Source organism: Synchiropus splendidus, chromosome 3 (assembly GCF_027744825.2).
Source record: "Synchiropus splendidus isolate RoL2022-P1 chromosome 3, RoL_Sspl_1.0, whole genome shotgun sequence".
Taxonomy (NCBI): domain Eukaryota; kingdom Metazoa; phylum Chordata; class Actinopteri; order Syngnathiformes; family Callionymidae; genus Synchiropus; species Synchiropus splendidus.
The window spans coordinates 30,660,262-30,681,250 of record NC_071336.1 but is presented as its reverse complement, the minus strand read 5'-3'; the positions used below and the strand labels follow the sequence as shown (position 1 = coordinate 30,681,250).

General features: G+C 41.6%; 2 protein-coding genes across 6 annotated transcripts in view; one reads left to right on the top strand and one right to left on the bottom strand.

Annotated features, from left to right (window-relative positions):
• Positions 1-887: 887 nt before the first annotated feature.
• myl12.1 (myosin, light chain 12, genome duplicate 1) lies at positions 888-3,273 on the bottom strand. The gene is made up of 4 exons (XM_053859295.1): positions 3,133-3,273; positions 1,819-2,019; positions 1,488-1,649; positions 888-1,410 (listed from the first exon to the last, which is right to left on the bottom strand). Exons 2-4 carry the CDS (start codon positions 1,997-1,999, stop codon positions 1,238-1,240), a joined length of 516 nt encoding a protein of 171 aa, XP_053715270.1. The 5' UTR covers positions 2,000-2,019; positions 3,133-3,273; the 3' UTR covers positions 888-1,237.
• Positions 3,274-7,099: 3,826 nt separating this feature from the next.
• Positions 7,100-20,989, top strand: part of myom1b (myomesin 1b) — a 28,134-nt gene continuing 14,244 nt past the window's right edge. For 2 of the 5 annotated variants that reach the window (XM_053858807.1, XM_053858804.1), the window contains exons 1-11: positions 7,149-7,223; positions 7,993-8,188; positions 12,479-12,613; positions 12,673-12,856; positions 14,967-15,124; positions 15,254-15,346; positions 15,811-15,899; positions 16,446-16,487; positions 17,806-17,967; positions 18,034-18,195; positions 20,619-20,760. In XM_053858807.1, the coding sequence (XP_053714782.1) occupies positions 8,043-8,188; positions 12,479-12,613; positions 12,673-12,856; positions 14,967-15,124; positions 15,254-15,346; positions 15,811-15,899; positions 16,446-16,487; positions 17,806-17,967; positions 18,034-18,195; positions 20,619-20,760 (1,313 nt within the window). In that variant the 5' untranslated portion in view covers positions 7,149-7,223; positions 7,993-8,042. Of the gene's footprint in view, positions 7,224-7,992; positions 8,189-11,805; positions 12,014-12,478; positions 12,614-12,672; positions 12,857-14,480; positions 14,554-14,966; positions 15,125-15,253; positions 15,347-15,810; positions 15,900-16,445; positions 16,488-17,805; positions 17,968-18,033; positions 18,196-20,618; positions 20,761-20,989 lie in introns of those variants that run through there. The other 3 variants (XM_053858806.1, XM_053858805.1, XM_053858808.1) reach the window with 3 other exon arrangements.

Genomic DNA, 20,989 nt, shown 5'->3' with positions numbered 1-20,989 from the left:
GCATTTTTTGTTAAAAGTACATTTCGTTAAAAGTATTTAGAAATGGTTTACATACGTTCTCCGATGGCACGTGAATGCACCATCACTTGCGTGAAGACGTATCAACGACACACGACAAACTCAATGAAAAGCGCAATAACGTTGCCAGTTTGGTTGTTTATCTGCCATTTATGAATCATATTAACTTGCACAATAGAATCAAAACTGCGTATAAGGTAAGTTCTTCTATGCATACGCAGCAACCGGATCATTTACGCAGACGTGAATAGCAACTCCTCTCCGAATCAATGGCGCAGATTCTCATGCGACCATTGACACTATGAAAATGCTTGTTTCATCGTGACCGCTCACTCAATTATAACCCATAAATACCTCGATGTCATTCACGGAAACTGTCTGCCCGAGAGGGAGGGGCATTTCAATAGTTTAACTCACCATTTTAGTGTCCGAGGAAAAGTCAGACTGCTATTGCTGATGACGTAACGTTAGTCATAACACTGTTAAGGAACAAAACTACCACACTGCAAGAACGGGGACTGAACCAGACCCGATAAAGTACAGACATGTACAAGACCTACACCAGCACAGACAGAAGCCCTGTGAAGAGCTTAGTCATCTGATCCAAAGTTCCCCAGACAGACCTGAACTAGCATTTGTCATTATAAATCCAGGCACAAGATAGTTCCCAGTAGAGATTACATTTAAAACACCACCATCCAGTGTTCCCTAGTACTTATCTCATGTGCATTTCTCACTGCTGGAAGGGGAAGGCGGCCAGCCTTGTCAGAACGTGTGATGAACTAAGGAGAGCACTCGTCAAGACTTGACAAGAAGCTGAGGAATGAAGGCAAGTGAAGGCTCTCAGAAGAAAACTCCAGAGAAAAGGGTTTTACTTCAGTTGTCATTTATAGGAGGTAAACAGAAGAGTACAAGTTGATAAAGGGATTTATTTAAAAAGTTTATATTATAAAATGTAAAAATTCAGATCAACCGGATGGCAGGAACAGCAACGACTTATCCGATGGTATCCCACCACCTCACATCTCTACATGGCAAACAGCTGGCTGCTTTAGAGATGATCAAATGTAGGTTTGGTGAACGTTCAACAGATACAGTGGATAGTTATTGCTTTGGTTTTCTTTAGACTTGAGGGGGGTTTTACTGGAGAAACGCAGCCTGGTGGTCAAGCTGACGGAAGGTGGAGAGAGAAGGAGCAGGAATGCACAGCAGAGGCTCTTCAATCGTCTTTGTCCTTGGCACCGTGCTTTAGGATGCGTGTGAACTCCACATAGTTGAAGTTGTTCTTCTTGTCAATGGGAGCCTCCCTGAACAGCTCGTCCACCTCCTCGTCTGTAAACCGGTCGCCCATTGTCGTCAGCAGCTCTCTGAGGTAATCTTCTTGGATGTAGCCTATGAGAATGCGAAAACATGTGAGACAAATTCAACCACACTTTGGTTGACCCAAAAAACATCACCCTCTCTCTCACCTGTTCCCTCCTCATCAAAGCAGGCAAATGCATTTCTGATCACATCTTCAGGGTCTGTGCCGTTGAGTCTCTCCCCGAACATTGTGAGGAACATGGTGAAGTTGATGGGTCCAGGAGCTTCGTTCATCATGGCCTCCAAATAATCATCTGTGGGATTTTTCCCTGAGGAGAACAAGCAATTCTGTGAAAGCTTGATCAGCACTAAAAGAGCAGGCAGACTGACAGGTTCCAGCAAAACAAGCGCTCAGTCAGCCAAGCACAACACCCAGTTAGCACACAGACGCTAGCACACATGACATTCTGGCCAGCACAGCACTCCTGCTCTGCTTACCCAGCGATGCCAACATGTCGTGCAAGTCCTCTTTGTCCACAAAGCCATCGCGGTTCTGGTCGATCATGTTGAAGGCCTCTTTGAACTCCTGAATTTGAGACTGGTCAAACATGGCGAAGACATTGGAGGTGGCGCGCTGGGGGCGCTTCTTGGTGGTCTTCTTTGCCCTTTTGCTCGACATTTTGACTGATTTTTATTTTCCTAAAACATGGACAAAAAATTATCATAGTGAAAACACTCAGGGCATTTCCAGGATTTAAAGCTTTTACAAGACAGCTACAGAAGACATTGATTCAATCTGCATTGTCATATATTAAAAGAAAACCGCTGCTCTGAAATCTATTCCTGCTCCTGTAAATCTGTGACAGTAAATCCCTTATGAGAGGCCATCATGAGCTAAAAATGGAGCCGCCGCTCTTGTTTCCAGTCTGGAAAAACTCAAATTAAGAGAGGGGCAGGAAACTACTGATGTGAAGACAGAACTCCATATCAGGTCATATTATCTGGAATGCTGATGATCGCACTCCTCACATCCCGTCTGACATGTTTTACCTACCTGGCGTTTATGGAAAGTGGATTTAACTTGTCTGGACTTCTGAATGACACAGGCCTCACTATTACCATGATGCTATCTGCAGATTATTTATAACTATTAAGGACACGTAATAGAGCAGGACGAAACATTTAACCTATAAACGTGTGCTGCAGACAGTCGTGAAGGTGTGTAACTTTCAGAATGACCTAATCGCAAACGCAAATTAACTGTTATACAAACTAATTTGTTTACGTTCATTTTCACTAAGGCAACACACGTCACCTGTAGTTACACATCAGCTGTGAGACTTACACAGTAGAGTAAAAGTTAGTGAGATACGAACGGCATCTCGTTTTGAAGAACAACAATGCACAGGACCAAAGTTGAGCGAGCTCCGCTTAGTTCGTTAAAAACTAAAGCGCATTTTCCTCGACCGTGAGACGCGCAGGGGAACGCCTGAGGCCTAACTTCGATTAAAACATTTTCACACACTTTACTCACAAGATTAACCCAATTCCACTAGCGTAACATTAACTGCTCAGCATGGATTAACACACAACCTAAAATACAACACGTAAATCCATAACTATGTTAGAGTTTTGAGTCCGTCAACAGTGACCAGCGAACAAGCTAACAGCTAGCAGATTGGTCATAACAAAAATAAACGCCGCCGTATCAGCAGGTGGTTATACTTCACTATTCAGCAACTAAAAACTCGACATAAGAAAACAGGTCGGGGTGATAAATACATCACAGAAGTCGGGATTCGCAACTCTCACCTGACAACTGTTCGGTTGTAGACGGCTAGCCCGGTGCTGCTGCTTTTCTCAACCACCGCCCTTCACTTCCTCATGCTGGTCCGGGATCTGAGCTGAAGGCTCGGGGCAGACCAAATACAAAAATAGGGGTGGTTGGAAATGTCCAAATCCTTTGTCCAGCGTTCGAAAGTGACTTTTACGTATGTCCATTAATTAAAAGGTTAATATTAAAAATATTGTATACAAGCAACCGTATTCATTTGAAAATTATCTTATTTTTTTAGTTGATACTCTACCATGTCGGCACGTCTCCCCTCAGTATAGTCAATGAAACCCTTCCAAAACACACCCACGCCAGCGTTGACGTCCGTGGATGTTTCCTTATAAGGGAAGAAAACGTAAGTTCACCTGTACTCAGGTCATTTAAGCAAGATGAGGGAAGGGCGTCCTCGAAAAACACAGTTATTCAAACAACCAGAGTCACGAGATATTACAATTGAAGCTTACATTGTTACAATCCTATTTGGTATGCTAAATAAATAAGCAAACATGTTCTTTTTAGATCTATCTATCTATCTATCTATCTATCTATCTATCTATCTGTCTGTCTGTCTGTCTGTCTAACCTAATAAAGATGGTGCATGTTCAACTCCATAGTTTGACAAAGAATGAAAATATTATGAAAAATTCCCCCTGAACTTCCATAAATAGTAAAAAGTGCCTGAGATTTATCGAGGCTCCTGTGGAAACTGATAAGCTTAGTAGAAGAATAACGTTCAGATGTCTGTGTTAGTGATTCTTTAGGATGAATTGTTTCAGGTTGATTTTCTGCCCAGATAAAATTGCATTCAGTACTTATTCAGGTTTGCCAGTAACTATATGTGAAAAGCAAGGTATTAAAGATTTTGAGCAAGCGCTGAAGATGGGTATGGGATGGACAATAATAGCTGCTGACAGGTGAGTGTAAATCAGACAACAGACGGAGGATTATGGCAGCAGGGATCCATCGTGACTCACAGGTTCAAACCAGCTGCACTTATCAAATGAAGTGTTCTACTAAAGCCATGAGCTAATAATAACAATCTAATAATGACTTTACTTTCCTTTGTCTAGTGTTCTCTCACTCTGATGACCTATAACAGCATATCTGCTGCAAATTAATGTAGTTGAACAATAGCATGCTATTTCAAGATCCTCACACACAAAAAAATGACCAAAAAAAGTGACCTTAGTTAAAAACCTACGAATTTACATTTTTAGTACTTTTGGATGAGATTTAATTTTTGCAAAGTAGTCTTGAGGTAAGTTGATGTTGACAGTAGATTTAACTGGCAGGACACACCCAGTCTCTTAATGCCAAACACACACACACACACACACAGTGAATCCTAATGTCAGAGTGATGATTGATTTATTGTCCTTCCAGGAGAACAGTAGCGAAAGCCGGTTCAGCTGATTTTTTTTTTAAGGTCCATAATGACAAAAAAAGAAAAAAAAACAGCTCTCCTCCTGCAGTCCTGGGGAAATACCAACATTCCCAGGTCAACAAGAGAGATGACAGCAGTGTGTCATCTCCAGGGTTTCTTCCATGCACATGCCTGAAATACCTCACCAGGGAGGCGTCTGAGCGGCATCCCAGCACCATCTCAACTGGCTTATGTGGATGAGGATTGTTCTACTTTGAGCTGCTCCCACATGGTCATACTTCTCATGAGAGAGAAGATCCTTCACCAAATGTCTCTTGCTTCCCACACCGTTGAACAAGTCGCCAAGACACTTTTGAACTCTTCAATCTGGTCCTGAGCAAGGACCCTTACTCATTTTCAGTCTGAGGATCACGGTCTCAGACTCGTGTTTGCTGCTTCTGGTTTAGAGACAAACTATTCCAGTGAGAATATAAATTCTCAGCCTCACTGAGAATTCGGCAACACATCATTTACAAAAGCAGATATCAGAAACGATATCACCTGGATATCAACTGAATTCTCTGTTCCACCTAGGCTGTAAGGATAATGAGATTCACAGAAAACTTAAAAAAAAATACTTATTTGAAAGTATTGAAAGAAAGTAAAAAAAAATTCCTCAATTGACAACTAAATCTTTAGTAAATAAAACTGTCAGACAATATATAAACACGCTCAGGTTAAACATAAACTTTGTTGTTTAATATTTTTATTCATTCAGTTGTTGACTCTTCATTGGTAAACTGTGATACTAATCCGAGTTGATTCCACACGATATGAGGTCACTAGAGGGCGTTATTGTTCAGAGTGCGTCATTCATGAGACCGTTTCTCGAGATGGTCTGCTGACTGACAGGCGCCCACAGTGAGAGATGAATGCGCTGTGGAAGAGGTTCTAATGGTTCCTTAATAGCGAAATATCAATCAGTTAAGACAGCCACATGGACTCGGGAGTTAAACTGATGACAGCCAAATCTGATACACTGATGTCTGGCGTCAGTTGAAGTGTTTATAGGTTTGAATTGAGAAAAGACTTGTCCTTATTAAAAGAGAAAGATGGCCATTCAAATTCAAGCTTTGACAAATGGCACGCTGTCTTTCGATCGGTGAAGTTTATTTGAGTGAGCAAAGATAGAAATAAACTATTGTGAACACTCTGAATCACAGTTTTGTGCTTGATGAAAACCTTCCTAAAAGCAGCTGTGGTACTGAGTTGTTTGAATAAGCGAAAGCAAATACTGATGTCATTCGTTTTCATTTTTTGTTATTGTATTGGTGAGTAGTGGCTGATGACCAGAGCATTGTCCGCAGCAGAGAGCGAGGCCTGAGAGATGCCAAACCACAGAGTGACAATGGGCGGAATGTCACTCATGTGAAGCAGCAGCAGTCTCACTAAAAATTGCTCACAGCTGAGACTGATGACAGTAGCCCCTGGAGACTGGACCGAACCTCTTCTGCTGATGGATTCTCGGAAAGTAAAGGACAGGATTACCGACATTTTCTGCCAAAGAAAATTCCTTTTTTTTAAGTTCATCTGAAGTCGTGATTATTTGTGATATAGTTGCTGCCAGTTTCTATAGTTATTTAAGTTTTTTTTTATTTTACTCGAAACAGCTTGTCAGCTGAAACTCGATGACGTTCTCAACACCATCAGGTCACAAGTGTTGCTATGGTTGCCACCGGCAGGGTGAACAAGTAGCACGATCGGTCATGTATTCGTGTCTGAGGGGTCTGGTGATGTGTTTATTTTTTTTGAAAAGTTTGTTAGATGTAAATGTTACAAAGTTTACAAAGAAGGCGAACTACATCCAAATGTCAACGTACAAGCACATCAACAGAAGCTAAAATGGCTGTGGATAAAGCTAAGTGGTACTTTAATTTAGTGAAAAAAAATTGGGGCCATTTTTTAACCTTCTCAGAGCCTCAGAGGTATTTCAAAGAAATGTACTTGACAGTAACTGTTATGTTGGGTTGCTGGAGTAAACAAATGTTTGCAGAAGGAAAGCATTATTAAATCTTAAATTATTAAATCTATGTTGTATATTGTAACAATGTATTGTTCAACAGATACAAAGGTGCTCCTTGTGAATGACTCCATTTCCATAACTAGATTAAATACATTATAATCTTCGTTTTCAGTTTGACGCTGCTTCAGATATTGTTTCAGATGGTCTTAGTTTACATCACATCAATAGTATTTACAGTCCAGTAAGTAGCAGGAGCATGTTAGCATTTATGTGATATGCGAAATGAAAACTGGTGTTAAGCCTGAAGTATTTTTTATATATAAAATCTATTCATAGATTTAATAGAGACACGTAAAGATTAAATGAAATATGCCATGAAGTCATTGTTTACCTGCCAGTCAGTTGTCACCTTTCATTGGCTGAGACCTGCCTCCATGTATGTGTCTCACCCCTGGGAGTCTACTTCCCCCCTAAACCTTCTGCTCTGCTATATTTATCTCCTGTGTCACCATAAAAGGCTGCGACCGCCGCTCAGACCCTCCTGGCAGGGGCCTATATTATTTTTGTTGTGTTGACCGCAGCGCTGTACGCACCTTCCTGGAGGTTTGCTGGGACTCAGAGCATTAAGTGACTTGGACCAACTTTTTCTTTTAGTTCTTGGGGGTTTAGGAGTCGACTTGGTGGTACGTTATCGCAAAGATTCCCTCAGATGGTTGTTTGAGCATGCTCATGTATTGCATTACTGCCTGTAGACCGTGACCTGTTGTGTCTGCTGATGTTGCAGGTTACGAGGCTTTTGTGTCGTTTCGGTTTAATTGTTTGGTCCAACGGTCAAAATCTACTGTATTCACTGGAGGAATTTTTTATTTTATTGCTAGCTATACCTTTATTTTTCCAAGTACATACCATTGTATTGGGTGTCTACATATTTTTTATGAATTAAAAAGACTATATTCATTTTTTTCAAGTACGGATAGATAGACTTGCAGGGCCAAGGTGCTCCTTGTAGGAAGATTTGGTTTTACTGAGATTTAATGTCACTCACACTTTTTTTTTTTCTTGAATAAACTGAACCAAGAAACGAAAAGTTACAAGCATGCTCCATCACCATGGAAATTAAAATGAATTTCCATCAACAATCAAGCTGAAAATCTGTCATGGGTAGAGTTTGGAATGAGATTTGTTTATTTATTTAATCTATCTATAAAGAGAATGACCTTTTTGGCCAGTGACAATGATTTTTTTCAGTATTTTCACCAAATAATTTAGAGTTGTATATATATATATACATATATATATAGCTATTATTTGAGAGTTCATTGTTTTTCTCAAGTGAATTCAGTATATTTTGGTAACTATCCATGTTCTTGGAAGAGTAACATGAAGAAGGGTGCAGATGTTTTAAAAGTAGTTTCTAATAACCAGCTTCAACTTCAACCAACCACCACATAGACGGAAAGCCGCGCAGAAGCTCGGGGCTGAGAACAGTAGCAGCCGTCAGCATGGCTGGATCTTTACCCTTCTACCAGAAGCATCACCGCCACTATGACCGCAGCTACCGCAACCGGGACGCCGAGTCCACCCTCAGCCATTACCAGTCCAGCAGCAGGTATGCGGCTGGCAGCAGCAGCTCAAGCAGGAGTCGGGGGTAAGAAGGAGCGGACGGAGTGAAGATGGTGGCCCCCGAGGAAAAGCATTTAACACACTCCCTCTTCAAAGTTCCCCTCCATCACCCACCATGGAACACTGTCGGAACACCTCCCCTGCTCTGCTGCCTTATTGACACTTCAAGTAACTATTGATACCCGAGTCAACCTCCATCAACCCTCACAGACCTGAGGAGATCCAAGTGCATGGTCCTGCCCAGATGTTTGAGTACTAACAATAAACATGACTGACATGGAGACACATCCGCCTGTATCACCTGCAATCCTTGTTTCATGAATAACAACCGCAAACTAAATATATGTCTTGAAGTTTGAAGTAGTGGATTGGCCTGTTGTGATGTATTTGCTCTGCGCTTCGTCATGAAACATCAGTCGTATTTTCTAAATTATACATCAACAATATGGATTTAGCACGAGGTTCATCCTTAGTTTTGAACATTTGGACATACTTTTTTTTCCAGGAGTGTTTTTCATTGATACATTTTCATACATTTATAGCAATATATTATTCTATTTGATTGCTTATCTTCATGTTTCTATATCTCTCATATCATGGCCAACTTCCAACTGAACATCACTTCTATTCAAGATCTTATTTCTGCCATCATTTCATGGTTTTCTAGAGGAAACAAAAGCAGTGGGACATCTGAGGGCAATGACTCTCACTAGGCTTGAAAGTTACGGTTTTTGGACGTTAAAGTCATGTCATTTAAGGTTGATTACATGTGTATAGTCCCTTTTTTTGGTTTGAATTATACCGGCAGAAACTAGTTCAATCAGTCAGTGAACCTTCAGGCAGGTTTTTGTTTGTGTGTGGGTTTGTTTTAATCTGGAGGCGCTGGAAAACAGTGGTGTGGAGAAGGATGAGGGAGAGGCTGATGGCTTCCCACCTGGGAAGTAGGAAGAGTCGTGTCTTGTTTGAGATTTTTCAGATAGTTTGGATAAAGAGAAATACACAGTCCTTTAGCAGAACCCCACAAAGTTTGACGCTCTACAATGAAGTGGAAGACAGAGAAGATTTACCTCTGTCAGTTAATGCAGAGGAGTGAAGGACACGCCCCTTCCTTGTGAAGGAAGTAGGGAACGCATCATATCAGAAAATACTGACATTGTGACTTATTTTTCTTTGCAATATATATATTGTGATATTAGCAAAAAAAAAAAAAAAAGAATTCTCACCAGACAACATGAGTAATGATGTTTGGTCGAGTCCAAGATTTAGGTTGAGTCTCACAAGTGGATCTCAAACACCTGTTATTCATCAATGAAAATAAAAGTCAGAGACAAAGTAGATGAAGAATGATAAAGATACAGGAAAGAAATTTGAACTGATTTTCTTTTGGGGAGTTTTAATTCATCCCTTGCAGAGTAGTCCTGTTTATCATCACCTGCATGAGCACAAGGGGGAGGGGCTTTCCCCATGGAGGAGCAAGGTTTCTCAGTGATACTTAAATCAATAAATAAACTTGAAAAGTCCAAATAAGAGAAGGAAGATATCACACTGCCCTGCGATGTCACTATCACACCAGCGTACATCAGCTGGTGTGATCGGTTTAGAAAGAAGTTCCTGGAAATGAAGGCAGTGGCACACGTTCTCTTCCCTGCGAAGCTGAGAGATAAATTCCAAAAGGGTGGTGTGGTAATCTACCAAACCCCATAGGAGGCTTTTCATGCCCACTGCTGCATCACCAAAGGAAGCTTCCAAAAGATGAATGTTAAAGTGATCTGCATCTGTCCGACTACTGGATCCAACAATCTACTCTTAAGTTTACTTGCAGGACTTTCAGGAAAGTTAAAATGGACTTCAAAAAAAGGACCAGAAAGTATAAGGACTTTTCTTCTCTCTGCTCCTTTTTGCTCCCTCAAATCTGGTTGATGATGAAAGAATTGTTGTGGTATCTATGTTTTATGAGGGATTGAACTAAATATCCATTCAGTTCAGGAGATAGAGCTTGCAATATTACCAGGGTTTGCTCAGGAATGCGCACCCTATTCGACAGCTGTAAATGTGGGCAGGTTTATCACAGAGGAATCTCTGATCTGCATTTATTTGTTCATGTTTCTTGTTTTCATTCAGGAGAAATATCGCTCTCCAGTGTGAGATTTTGTGTTTGGATCAACAGTTGTGGAACATATATAACTTGAGGCCGCCGTCAAATGGCATAGTTATGTAACATATGTGTTGTGACCCTGGAAATGGAATCTCACACCACGACATATCCAGATTGAGGGTGCAGCCACTTGAGAGCCAACAGTGATGCTTTCATTGGTCTGTCATTTGCGTGAAGCACTAGACATCATGTTCACCCAAAAAGTCTCTATGATTGTCTGGATTATTGAAGTGACTGTGTCTACTTGTGTCATGTAGAAGTCCGATCTCTGACCGCCCTGGCTCTCTGGGTGAGAACTGAGCAGGGAGATGAGGATTGAGTATCCACTGTACACTGTGGTTTGTGTTACTGCGACGGTCGGTGCGACTGCCAGGGAGGAATCACGGCGTGATGAGAATTCCGTGTGGCTGCTGTGATTCTCTGAGTGTGGTGTTCTGTGGTGAGGTGGTTAACTCCTATTAGAGCTCACTGATGAAAGGTGTCGCATTAGACAAAATGATTTCAGGATGTAAGTGGGCAGAGTGAGGGGGCAGTGACCCAGTTAGGTGACCCAGATTGCCAGAGGAAATATGAGGGCAGCTGACCTGTCACCTGTCCTGCCCCCGCCACCTTATCAGGTTCCTGTTATCTCACACCCTCTAGTCAGACCGTAAAGTGCTGGACATGGGTGGGGGGCAAGAGTCTATGTCATTATGTAAAGACCTCACAAACTTCTCAGAAAGATCTCAGACAGATCACTGCTGATTCAGACGTCAACGTCTTAAGTATAATGAAGGTGCCGAGTCACCTCTAAGCCAAGATCCGGACAAGCTCCCCTTGATTTTTGAGTCTGTGGTTCCAGTTTGAATTGCTTTGTTTATTCCTTTATTGTGGGTAGTTATTAATATTGTTAAGATATTAAAGAATACTTTTTGACGGAACTAATGTTTCAGGTTTGTATTGTCATGCTGTGAGGTAAGCACTTTTTGGCAAATGACTATCTTCAGATGACACTCTGATTTCAGCTTTATTATGAATGTACTGATGCAGACATAAATAGAACAACGTGCCTGAGAGTGTTTTTCTTATCACGCCTGGATGATTATTTCGACCTTTCCCATAAATTCTAGTTATTTAAATACGTTTAAGTCATTTTTAAAACCCCTCATTTGCCTCATCGAACGATGAAATGGAAAAATTGAATTCCGGTAACCAATTGGTTTGATGGTGTTTCACACGGTTTCAATGTAACTCAGTGGCAGCTGGTCAGTAGAGGGCGCTAGAGCGCCCCAAACTACGTTGAAGATCTTTGAAAATCAAGAAATAAATGTGTTTAAAAGGGGAATTATATTCTGAACAATCGTACAGTTATGAGAGCAAGATCGTGCTATTAGACAATTGGTTCATCATCAATTCATCAGAGTGTCGTATCCGTGACGTATTTCCGCCTCACGGCGCAGGACTCTCTAAAGTTGACCCACGTCAAAAGCACCGCATGCGCAAAGCTACTCTTTAATGGGACGAACAGGATGGATTTCGGGCGCGACGGAACTTCAGCCCTGGGCTGAATAAGATTTACATATCAACGCCTTTCCGCCACGACACCGAGTCTCTCGACTCAGGCGGTGCGTCGAGTGCTTCTGATTGACAGATTGAGTTATTGAGTTGGAGACAAAATCAAAAAGAAACAAAATGCTGGCCACATACCGTGTGTTGGTGAGTATTGTGTAGAGTAACCTCATATGTACCCACACAGTTCTGGACCAGGCACCACGTATTCACACATTTTAAACATTATTTTGACAAAATAAGTTCTATTTTTCTAATACACGGAGAACGTAAGTTTTACTGCTATTTGAATGTGTGAATTTCAACGTGTTATATTTACATTTTTTTTTACACTTTTAGACCCTCTTTATTACATAAATGTTACAAAAATGAAGATGTGTAAGATTGCATAAGTACTTTTTAGCTGTCGTTTATGTTAAATGATATGTGTTGAGACGTTTTGAATTTGTTTCTGGATTTTTATTTTCATCAGCTGCCACTGACTTCACCTTTCCCCAAATTGCAAGACTAAACCATTTCACCCCTGATCCTTCATCGTAATCCCACTTCTACCACAACACTATCAGCACCGTAGCAGCATCTCTGAGACTCACTATCTTGTTTGTGTCTCAGGCTGGAAGTGTCCTCCTCATCTGCACTAGACCTCAACAGATTGAGCCCTTTATCCAAACGAGCCAAGCCCACATACTTGGCCGTGGACACGGAGAACCAAATCATCGGCTACGTGGTGCCACTCTTCAGGAGCAGGTAGCGACATCAGCACGAATCAGCTTTGAGTCCTCACTGACCGCTGTTCCGTCTTTCAGTCCGGACTTTGCGTCTGGATTTTTGGATACGCACGAGAGACGTTTGGATAGGGCGAGGGACGCTTCTGGACACATGGCCCACACGGACCTGTTCACCAGCAACATAGAGATGGAGAGGTCTGAGCAGATCTCCAGGAAGGAAGTCATGAGAGAGACAGCGGAGCGCATCACCCTCAACAAAACGGTCAGTGGGGAGGTTGAAGAGCACTTATTATTAGTTCTGACCCTTCAAGTTGACACTAATAATCAAGTTTTTAAATGATTTTGCACCATAAATGACAGTGGGAGGAAACCAGAGTTCCCAGAGGAAACCCATTCATGCATGAAACATATAATCTGCTGCCTGTTTCTCTGACAATACTCTATAAATTATAGAAATGATTCACTTTCAAAGACAAAAATCTTAATTCCTGAGTGTCTTCATCCATGAAAATGACATTTCACTGCAGTCTCCCAGTAATTTCTGGTCATGACCACTCGATCATGGCCCTCTGCTGTTTATATATTTATTTCTCAGAATGACTATGCAAACACAGGGCATCGTAATCACTCGCTCCCCACTATGAAGGAGCTCTGTACTACACACGAGGTGATAAATTCCTGCTTAGCTCGTGTTTCTGGAAACAGAAGGCAGCAGTGTCCCCAGAGCGTTGTCATCTTAAGTGTTGAGTTGCACAACTAGAAGAGGCCTCGTCACTCTCAGCTATTCATAGGACATAACCACTGGCGTTTGTCACACGTGCAGCACAGTGGCCGATGTCTTTGCCTGAGGTGAAATTCATTTATGTCTATACAGTAGTGAAGTCAAGAGAAGAGGCTCGCCTGGTTTACTACAGTGGTACCTCAGTTCACGACCACAATCCGTTCCAGATGGCCGTTCGAGAAGCGATTTGTTCGAAATCTGAATCTATTTTTCCCGTTACAATTAATGGAAAAAGAAATGATGCGTTCCAAGCCTTAAAATAGTCTTTTGTAGGAGTGAATGTCGAGTGTCTGCTGCAGGTGGCTGTTCCTCTATGTGTGTGGCCGCTGCATGTGGGAGGGGTTGCCGAGTGAGTGACGTCTCTCCAGAAGTGAAGAGGTGCCCGGTGCGTGTCCAGCTCTGAATGTGCGCTTCTGTGCAGTTTGGCTGTGACAAAGTCATAAACCAAGTCACGCTCTGTCCCAGACTCGCCTCATCCCTGTCCCAGCTCCAGCCCACAACAGGACATCAAACCCTGGAGTGAGCGCTCCAGCACCTCCCCTGTGACACTCTACCACGGTCCAGTGTGGAGACAGGAAAGGTTTTACACCTCAATATGAAGATAAAACAGTCAGTAAATGTAGCTAACGGGACACGTCGACATACAGAGGCTGTGTTATACACAATAACAAAGTGCATTGTGGGTCAGCTGATCGGTCCGTGCACGTTATGTTTTTTCCAGCTGGTTCTGCATTTTCGTTCGAAATCCAAAGCAAAAAAAAATCTCTATATTTTTGTTCGAACTCCGATTTATTCGAAGTCCGGGATGTTCGAAAACCGAGGTACCACTGTATTAATAAAATAATTACTTGGTTATGTAATAATAATAATAAGCAGTAATGGTGGTGTTATTTAGAGTGAACCTTTGGTGACCATTGCAGGGGAAAATATAGTCAGGCTTAACAAGACACTAATTAGTGCTTTATGATAATGAATTACTGGCTAGTATGCATTTAATACACGTGTCAATAAGTGTGTTAATGTATGCTGTGTAGTCAATGTTTCATTGTAAGTAGTCCGAGTGTAATGAGCTGAAACAGACAGCAGGAGGCAGTAGCACTCCGTACATCCTATAAGACTAACAAGACGTGAAGAAGAGGTTGTGCCGCAGCAATGCTTGTGAAAACTTCAAAACGTTGGTAAATCACCTTTTGTCACCATTGTCACATGAAGGAAATGGTTTTTGACAGTGATTTGATTCTATATTGCGTTTTGCAAAGTCAAAATTTTGTTTGTTGCTACCTCAAAGGTAGCCCTTTTCCAGCGAGCCTATTTACATTTAAAACATAACCTCCCCATTCTTAGATCGATTTTGAGTTTTTAAACTATAGTACAATGTAATAAACACAAATACTAGTTGGAATAGAATAAATAACATACAGTAATGTTGGAATATTAAGGTAAGTTTTACAGAAGGTCAGTCAAGAGATCTCAAAACTTGTAATTTGTTTCCAGAATTTCTAGCTTAGCCATGCTATTTAAATGTCCATATGTTTATTGGCAACTGGTGAAGAGGTAAACCGAAGTTTGAACTGTCCCCTGATGGTTCCAGATCCACGAGCACGAGGAGCACAACAAGCGAATGAATGAAGACAGCCTGATGCACGCACCAGAGTTTGTGATCAAACCTCGCTCCCATACCGTCTGGGAGAAGCAATGTGTGCGGCTGCACTGCACCGTCAGCGGCTGGCCGGACCCAAGAGTCGTCTGGTAGGTCCAAACCTTGGTCTGGAGGAGACGTTTTCGTCGAACCTTCATGATAAACTCCTGTTTCATTTTTTTTTAAATTATTCCACTCTTCTGTCTCCTTCTTTTCTCCTGTTGTGTTACGACATCAAGGTACAAAAACAACGTGACTATTGACCCTCATGCTAACCCTGGCAAGTACAAAATTGAGAGCCGCTACAGCGTGCACTCGCTGGAGATTAGCAAGTAAGTGTGGCATCACAGGATGATTATTATTATGCTCTGATCAGCAACAAATCAGCCATAAAACACATTTTGCTCCTCCTTTTCCTTAATATGTTTCTGGATTCAAGGTACCCCAACTTCCCAGGGACACCCTGGAAATCTTTCCAGCTGTTCACACATATTTTAGGCTCCACCTATACAATATTCCTGGTGGAAACTGCTGCTTCAGTGACGTAGCAAAGAGACTTTGGACCCCAGAGCAACCGGACACTTGCTGCGAATGACATCACCATCACACTATTTTTGCCTGGGTATTCCTGGCCCAGATTAAAGGAACACATTGCAGCTGGGGGTTTGACATAGCTGGTGTTATTTACATACAGGAGCTGCGACTGATTTGGAGGAAGGGCGATGCACATGTGAATCGCTCAGCGAGAGAATGTGAACATGAGGAGTGATGATCAGCTGATGTTCTCGTCTTTCAGATGTGAATTTGATGACACTGCCCAGTATCGCGTCTCGGCCATGAACGCCAAGGGAGAGCAGTCTGCGTTCGCCTCGGTGGTCGTGAAAAGTAAGTTTCACGTCACAGCCGAACAATAGTAGGGCGGTGTCAGCCCCTGCAGATAGCTGGACAAGTGAAAGTGAACCCCCATATACTTAACTTTGTGTCAGATTTGTTTATATTTTTGTGTAATATTATTAGTACTCTTTCTAAGAATTATTATTTTTGTTCACCTCAAGCTAACCAAGTTCAGGAAGAAACTATTTTCTCAACAGATTCTGAAAATCGCATGAAAATTTGTGATAGACACATTTTTTTATCGTCTTAAAAAGCCATCTGTTAGTCTTTTGTGGTGATGGTTTCATGAAACAGTGTCCTGACTTTCAGAGGCCACCAGAGGGCACTGTCTGCTGTAAAATGCTTGGACAATTAAACTAAACCAAAAGCGCCATCTAATGGACACTGTTTCATCAACCCTGTTTCATGAACCCATCGCTGGTCATTTGTATTGCTGTCATGTTTCTAGTGTTACAATGGTTGAAGCTCCCGTAAAGTAGAATCACATATTCACCTTTTCAGTCATCTCCAATAGTAAAGCACGTTTGTCCCTCACAGGGTTCAAAGGTGAAGTTGATGAGTCTCTGCCATCGCCCAGACGTAAGTTGTATCACGGTTGAGTGTGCTAGGCTATATAAGCGGTCAGCGCTTCGATCAGCGCATTGCACCGATTCACTGTCTGCTTACTGGACAATGGTTGTTACTCAACATGACGACAGATTTGACCTGTCAACTAATAGCTTTCCTGTTTCCTCTGACGATTCTGTGGTCGCACAGGCACCAGGACTGCAGGTATCTGGTTTCAAAGTGTTTCGGTGAATTCACCTACCAGTAGTGTGCATGATCACACCCATAGTTAGACTCCCTTTGCTGAAATAACCTTTGAATAGAACAAGTCATCAGCTTGTGTGCACCAGCAAGGTTGCTCATGAGCAACTTTGCTACATTGTTGTCATCATTCCTTTGGACTTCTCTTAAATAAGTGGTAGTGAAGTTGTTGTCTGGCACTTATTGATCAAATGTCTTACAAAATGATTCATGTTTTGCTGAAAATTCTTGAATGCACCTCCATTATCTTCTCTGTTTAATGAAGTGAAGGCGTCACTCTGGATTGGTTCCTGACAATGCACAAATTAACAAGCATAGCATAGTGAAATAATCAGTTTCATAATGAGTTAAATATTTTTTTTCACTTCAGCTCCACTTCAACCAAAAACAAACAAAATCTGTAAATATTTTTTACGATGTACATGATCAGTAAAATATTCCTCATTTTCAAAAATGATTATGTTTTTCAAAAAGGTCCTTTGTGTTGTTTGTTCAAAACGGTGACGGTAAATTCAATTCCAATTAAGTTAATCTAGAGTAGATTTTTTAATAATTGTTTTTTTTAATAAATAGGACAAATTCACACATTTACTGTTTGTATTTGTTTAATATTTATTATTACAATATAAAATGTATATTACATGTCTATTGTGGTTTTTTGTGCATTTTAATGTGTATATTATGATTTAATATAGGAAAATGCCATCAATATATTGTAAAGTTGTGTGGAAATGTAACCTGTTACAGTAGTTAAATTATGCAGTAAGTTGTTAAATGATGCAGAGTATATAATATATATAATGGCTTTTCATGCAAAAACAAATCTTGTTTTTACTCACAGAAAACATGAATGATATGTCTGTTTCATGAAAATCAGCCTGATAATGAAGTGAGGATGTAATGCACGACAACATGTCAGAATTATTCCTTAGAGCTCCTTTTCATATTTTGATGTCACTCGTTGTCCTTGTTTCCTTCCATCATCACCATCTGCTGCCACTAATCCATCCTGTCTCATCCTTATTTCCACATTCAACATCACGCACCACTTGTTCTGCCAATGAAACTCTGCCTTTGCTTTCATCTTTAGTTGGCCCAGTCTCTGAGTACGGCGTCAACTTCAAGATCCACATTGTTGATAAGTTTGGGGTGTCGTTTGGGAGAGAGGGTGAGACGATGAGCCTGGGGTGTACCGTCATCATCTACCCGGCCCTACACCGCTACCAGCCCGAGGTGCAGTGGTACAGAGATGGTAGGTTCTGACGTGCTCTTCAGCATGGGAAATGAAGGAATGATTCTGACACCGACTGTTTCCCAGATGTTCTTCTGAGTGCTTCTAAATGGACCAACATGCACTGGAGCGGCGACCGTGCCACGCTGACGCTCACACACCTGAACAAGGAGGATGAGGGGCTGTACACGCTACGTGTCTCCACCAAGTCTGGATATGAAACCTACTCTGCCTATGTCTTCGTCAGAGGTTCGCACACCACACTGAGATCCATCATGAAGTAGTTCAAACACTTGAGAAATAATCTGTCCACATTCACGAAGAGAAATATTACCACCGTGTATTTTCTTTAATAACCAAATCAGTTTGTGGCAAAATTAAGGTGGAAAAAACATCTGGAAAAAAAGGATAAAAATGTTATGTTAAATATTATTAAAAAGTTGAATCTTACTCTCTACAAATAGATATTTATTATTGGTTTTGTGATTTATTATGCCTACAAATAGAAAGAATATATATATATAAATTATATATATATACATTATTATATACATTATTCCAATAATGAAGAAAATAAGATAAAATGTGTACATTTTTTCAAGTACATTATAATTAAATTATATTATTGAATAAATTGTTTGTTGTGTATTCTAATTTACAACGTGCTTTTCCATTTTCATAAAAAAATAATAAATAGAAAATACTTTACATCGGCTACACTGCTGAGTTGTGCTTGAGAACCACAGCTCTCGATCACCAGCACGCTCTTTGGAGTTTAGCTTAAGTGTGATGCCTTAAACAGGCGGCTCCACCGGGACACGGCCGGTGTGTGAGTGATCATGATTCAGAGCGGCTTATCTTCTGCCTTCAGAGGCGGTTTGACCTTTCGCTGCTTCTCTATGTCGACTATGAACCTGCCAGAGTAGTAATCCTATTGTCACGACCCGGAGGTCAACAAGTGTCGACGACGCCAGGTAGCGTCCGGTGTTTCCAAAACAAAACACTGCATGATCCCATCGGCTGCTGCCGAGCTATTCTCAGCCGGATTATGTGGATATGTTCGGAAAATATCTGCTTCAAGGAGAAATAGGCTTGTCAACTGTTGGCCCAGATCTTCGTGCCCCGATCGAGTGACACGACTTGTTTTGGCTGCAGTAGTGTAGTTGTGAGTTGCCTGAAGAAGCCTGAGCTTGAGGAGGTTCAGAGCTTCATAAATAAGCAGTTTGTTTTGTTCTCGAACATTTGTCATTTTCAGATCCTTTGTTGCTATCGCAGAGCTGACATTGCAAATGTCACTAAGGATTTATGATTTATGTTATCCTTATGTTCTGAGATTTATGTTTGGATGTGCCTTTTCATACTTTGAAGGATTATTTGGTCATTTCCATCATGGAACTTTGTAGTGTTTGGTAGAAAATCATTGAAATCTTTATATTCGATTCGATGTTGAAGAAACATATTTGTGTTTGACCTTCTCGTTTGCAATGGGGATGACAGACATATGTGTCCTAATGTTCAGAGGCCACTAGATGGAGCTCTCAGTTCAGAAATGATTTGAGGTTTCATTGAATTAGTTGTTCAAGTCCAAACATTTGACAGCAGACAGCGCCATCTGGTGGCCTCTGAATATCAGGACACTGTTTCATGAAACCTCATCTACCCACCACTGGAGGAAACATCTTGAGGACAGGACAAAGATGGAGGCAGGAGAAGAAGAGAGTGCTGGCTGGGTGAAGATGACTGTGATTTCATCGGAGCAACTGGAGCGAAAGAGATGCTTTACTGCCGCCCAATGAAGAGACGTTAGAAGAGTCAGAGAGGAAGATACTGAGGAGGTCATTGGGAGAGTGTTATCAGAGGGACATGTGTGAGAGGAGAGACAATAAAATATGCAAAGCAGCACCTTCAAGTTTGAGCCCAGCTCTCAGAGTATGGCGTCTCCCGTAACGAAAACAATGGGGTGTTTGGTCTATGGTCAGAGCTTCAAAGTGGGGCTGAAGTGCGTCTGCTTCCTTACTATTAGGAAAGTCAGATTCAGGACCAGAGGTGATGTTTTTCTCTCCATCATTGGTGGTAATAACAGCGCGAAATAAAGCGACTGAATTAAGGTGATGCAGCAAAAACTTCTAGGAGAGTGGATGTGCATTGTACAGACACAGGTTTGTATTTCTGTCTTTGTGGGGACCACTCTTTGACTTAATGCTTTCTTCTACCTCTCATCCTTAACTTAACCATCCAAAACACATGGCTAACCTTAACCAGGACTCTGAACCAAACGTACACCCAGTTATAATGACCCAGTTACCTCTATGTCTTCATCCTCAAATGGAGACTCAAGCCAAATGGTCCCCACATTGTCGTAAGGTCCTTGCAAGAATGGTGTTTTGTCAAGAATCTGTCCCCACAAGTGTGACTCAAACAAGTACACACAACCACACAAACTGTGAATGTTTTCATAAATATCAGCTGCTATTCAGTTTCACTCAGAAGTGAGTTCCAGCTAATTCGATAATGACCTCCAATATCGCTGCCTAATGTACTTGGCAACAAGCCCTGCAGCCCGGCAGGGCTACCTCAGCAGGATTAGTCCTAAACTTTTGTGAAGTAGTTTGACGGATGGAGTATTCAATCATCAGTCAGTCCCAGAGTGAACCTTCCTCTCTTTGTTTCAGATGCCGAGGCAGAAGTGGAAGGAGCTCCGGGTGCTCCTCTGGATGTCTGCTGTCTGGATGCCAACAAAGATTACATCATTGTGTCCTGGAAGCAGCCGGCAGTGGACCGTGGAAGCGCCATCCTGGGTTATTTTGTGGACAGGTTACTCACTTACTTTCTCCCAAGTCACAATTGAGGTTCATGGGAGTTTGGCCAGCAGATATAAAGATATTCAGTAGGCCAGTGTTTTTCAACCTTTTTCTAGCCACGGCATCCTTGCTTCATTGAAGAAATCCCCAGGCTCACCGCCAAAGGATCCTCGGTCAAAGCGCACTTGTCCTTAAAGTCCTCTAGAAAATCCCTATTCATTTGTCAAAAACTGTAGCTACTG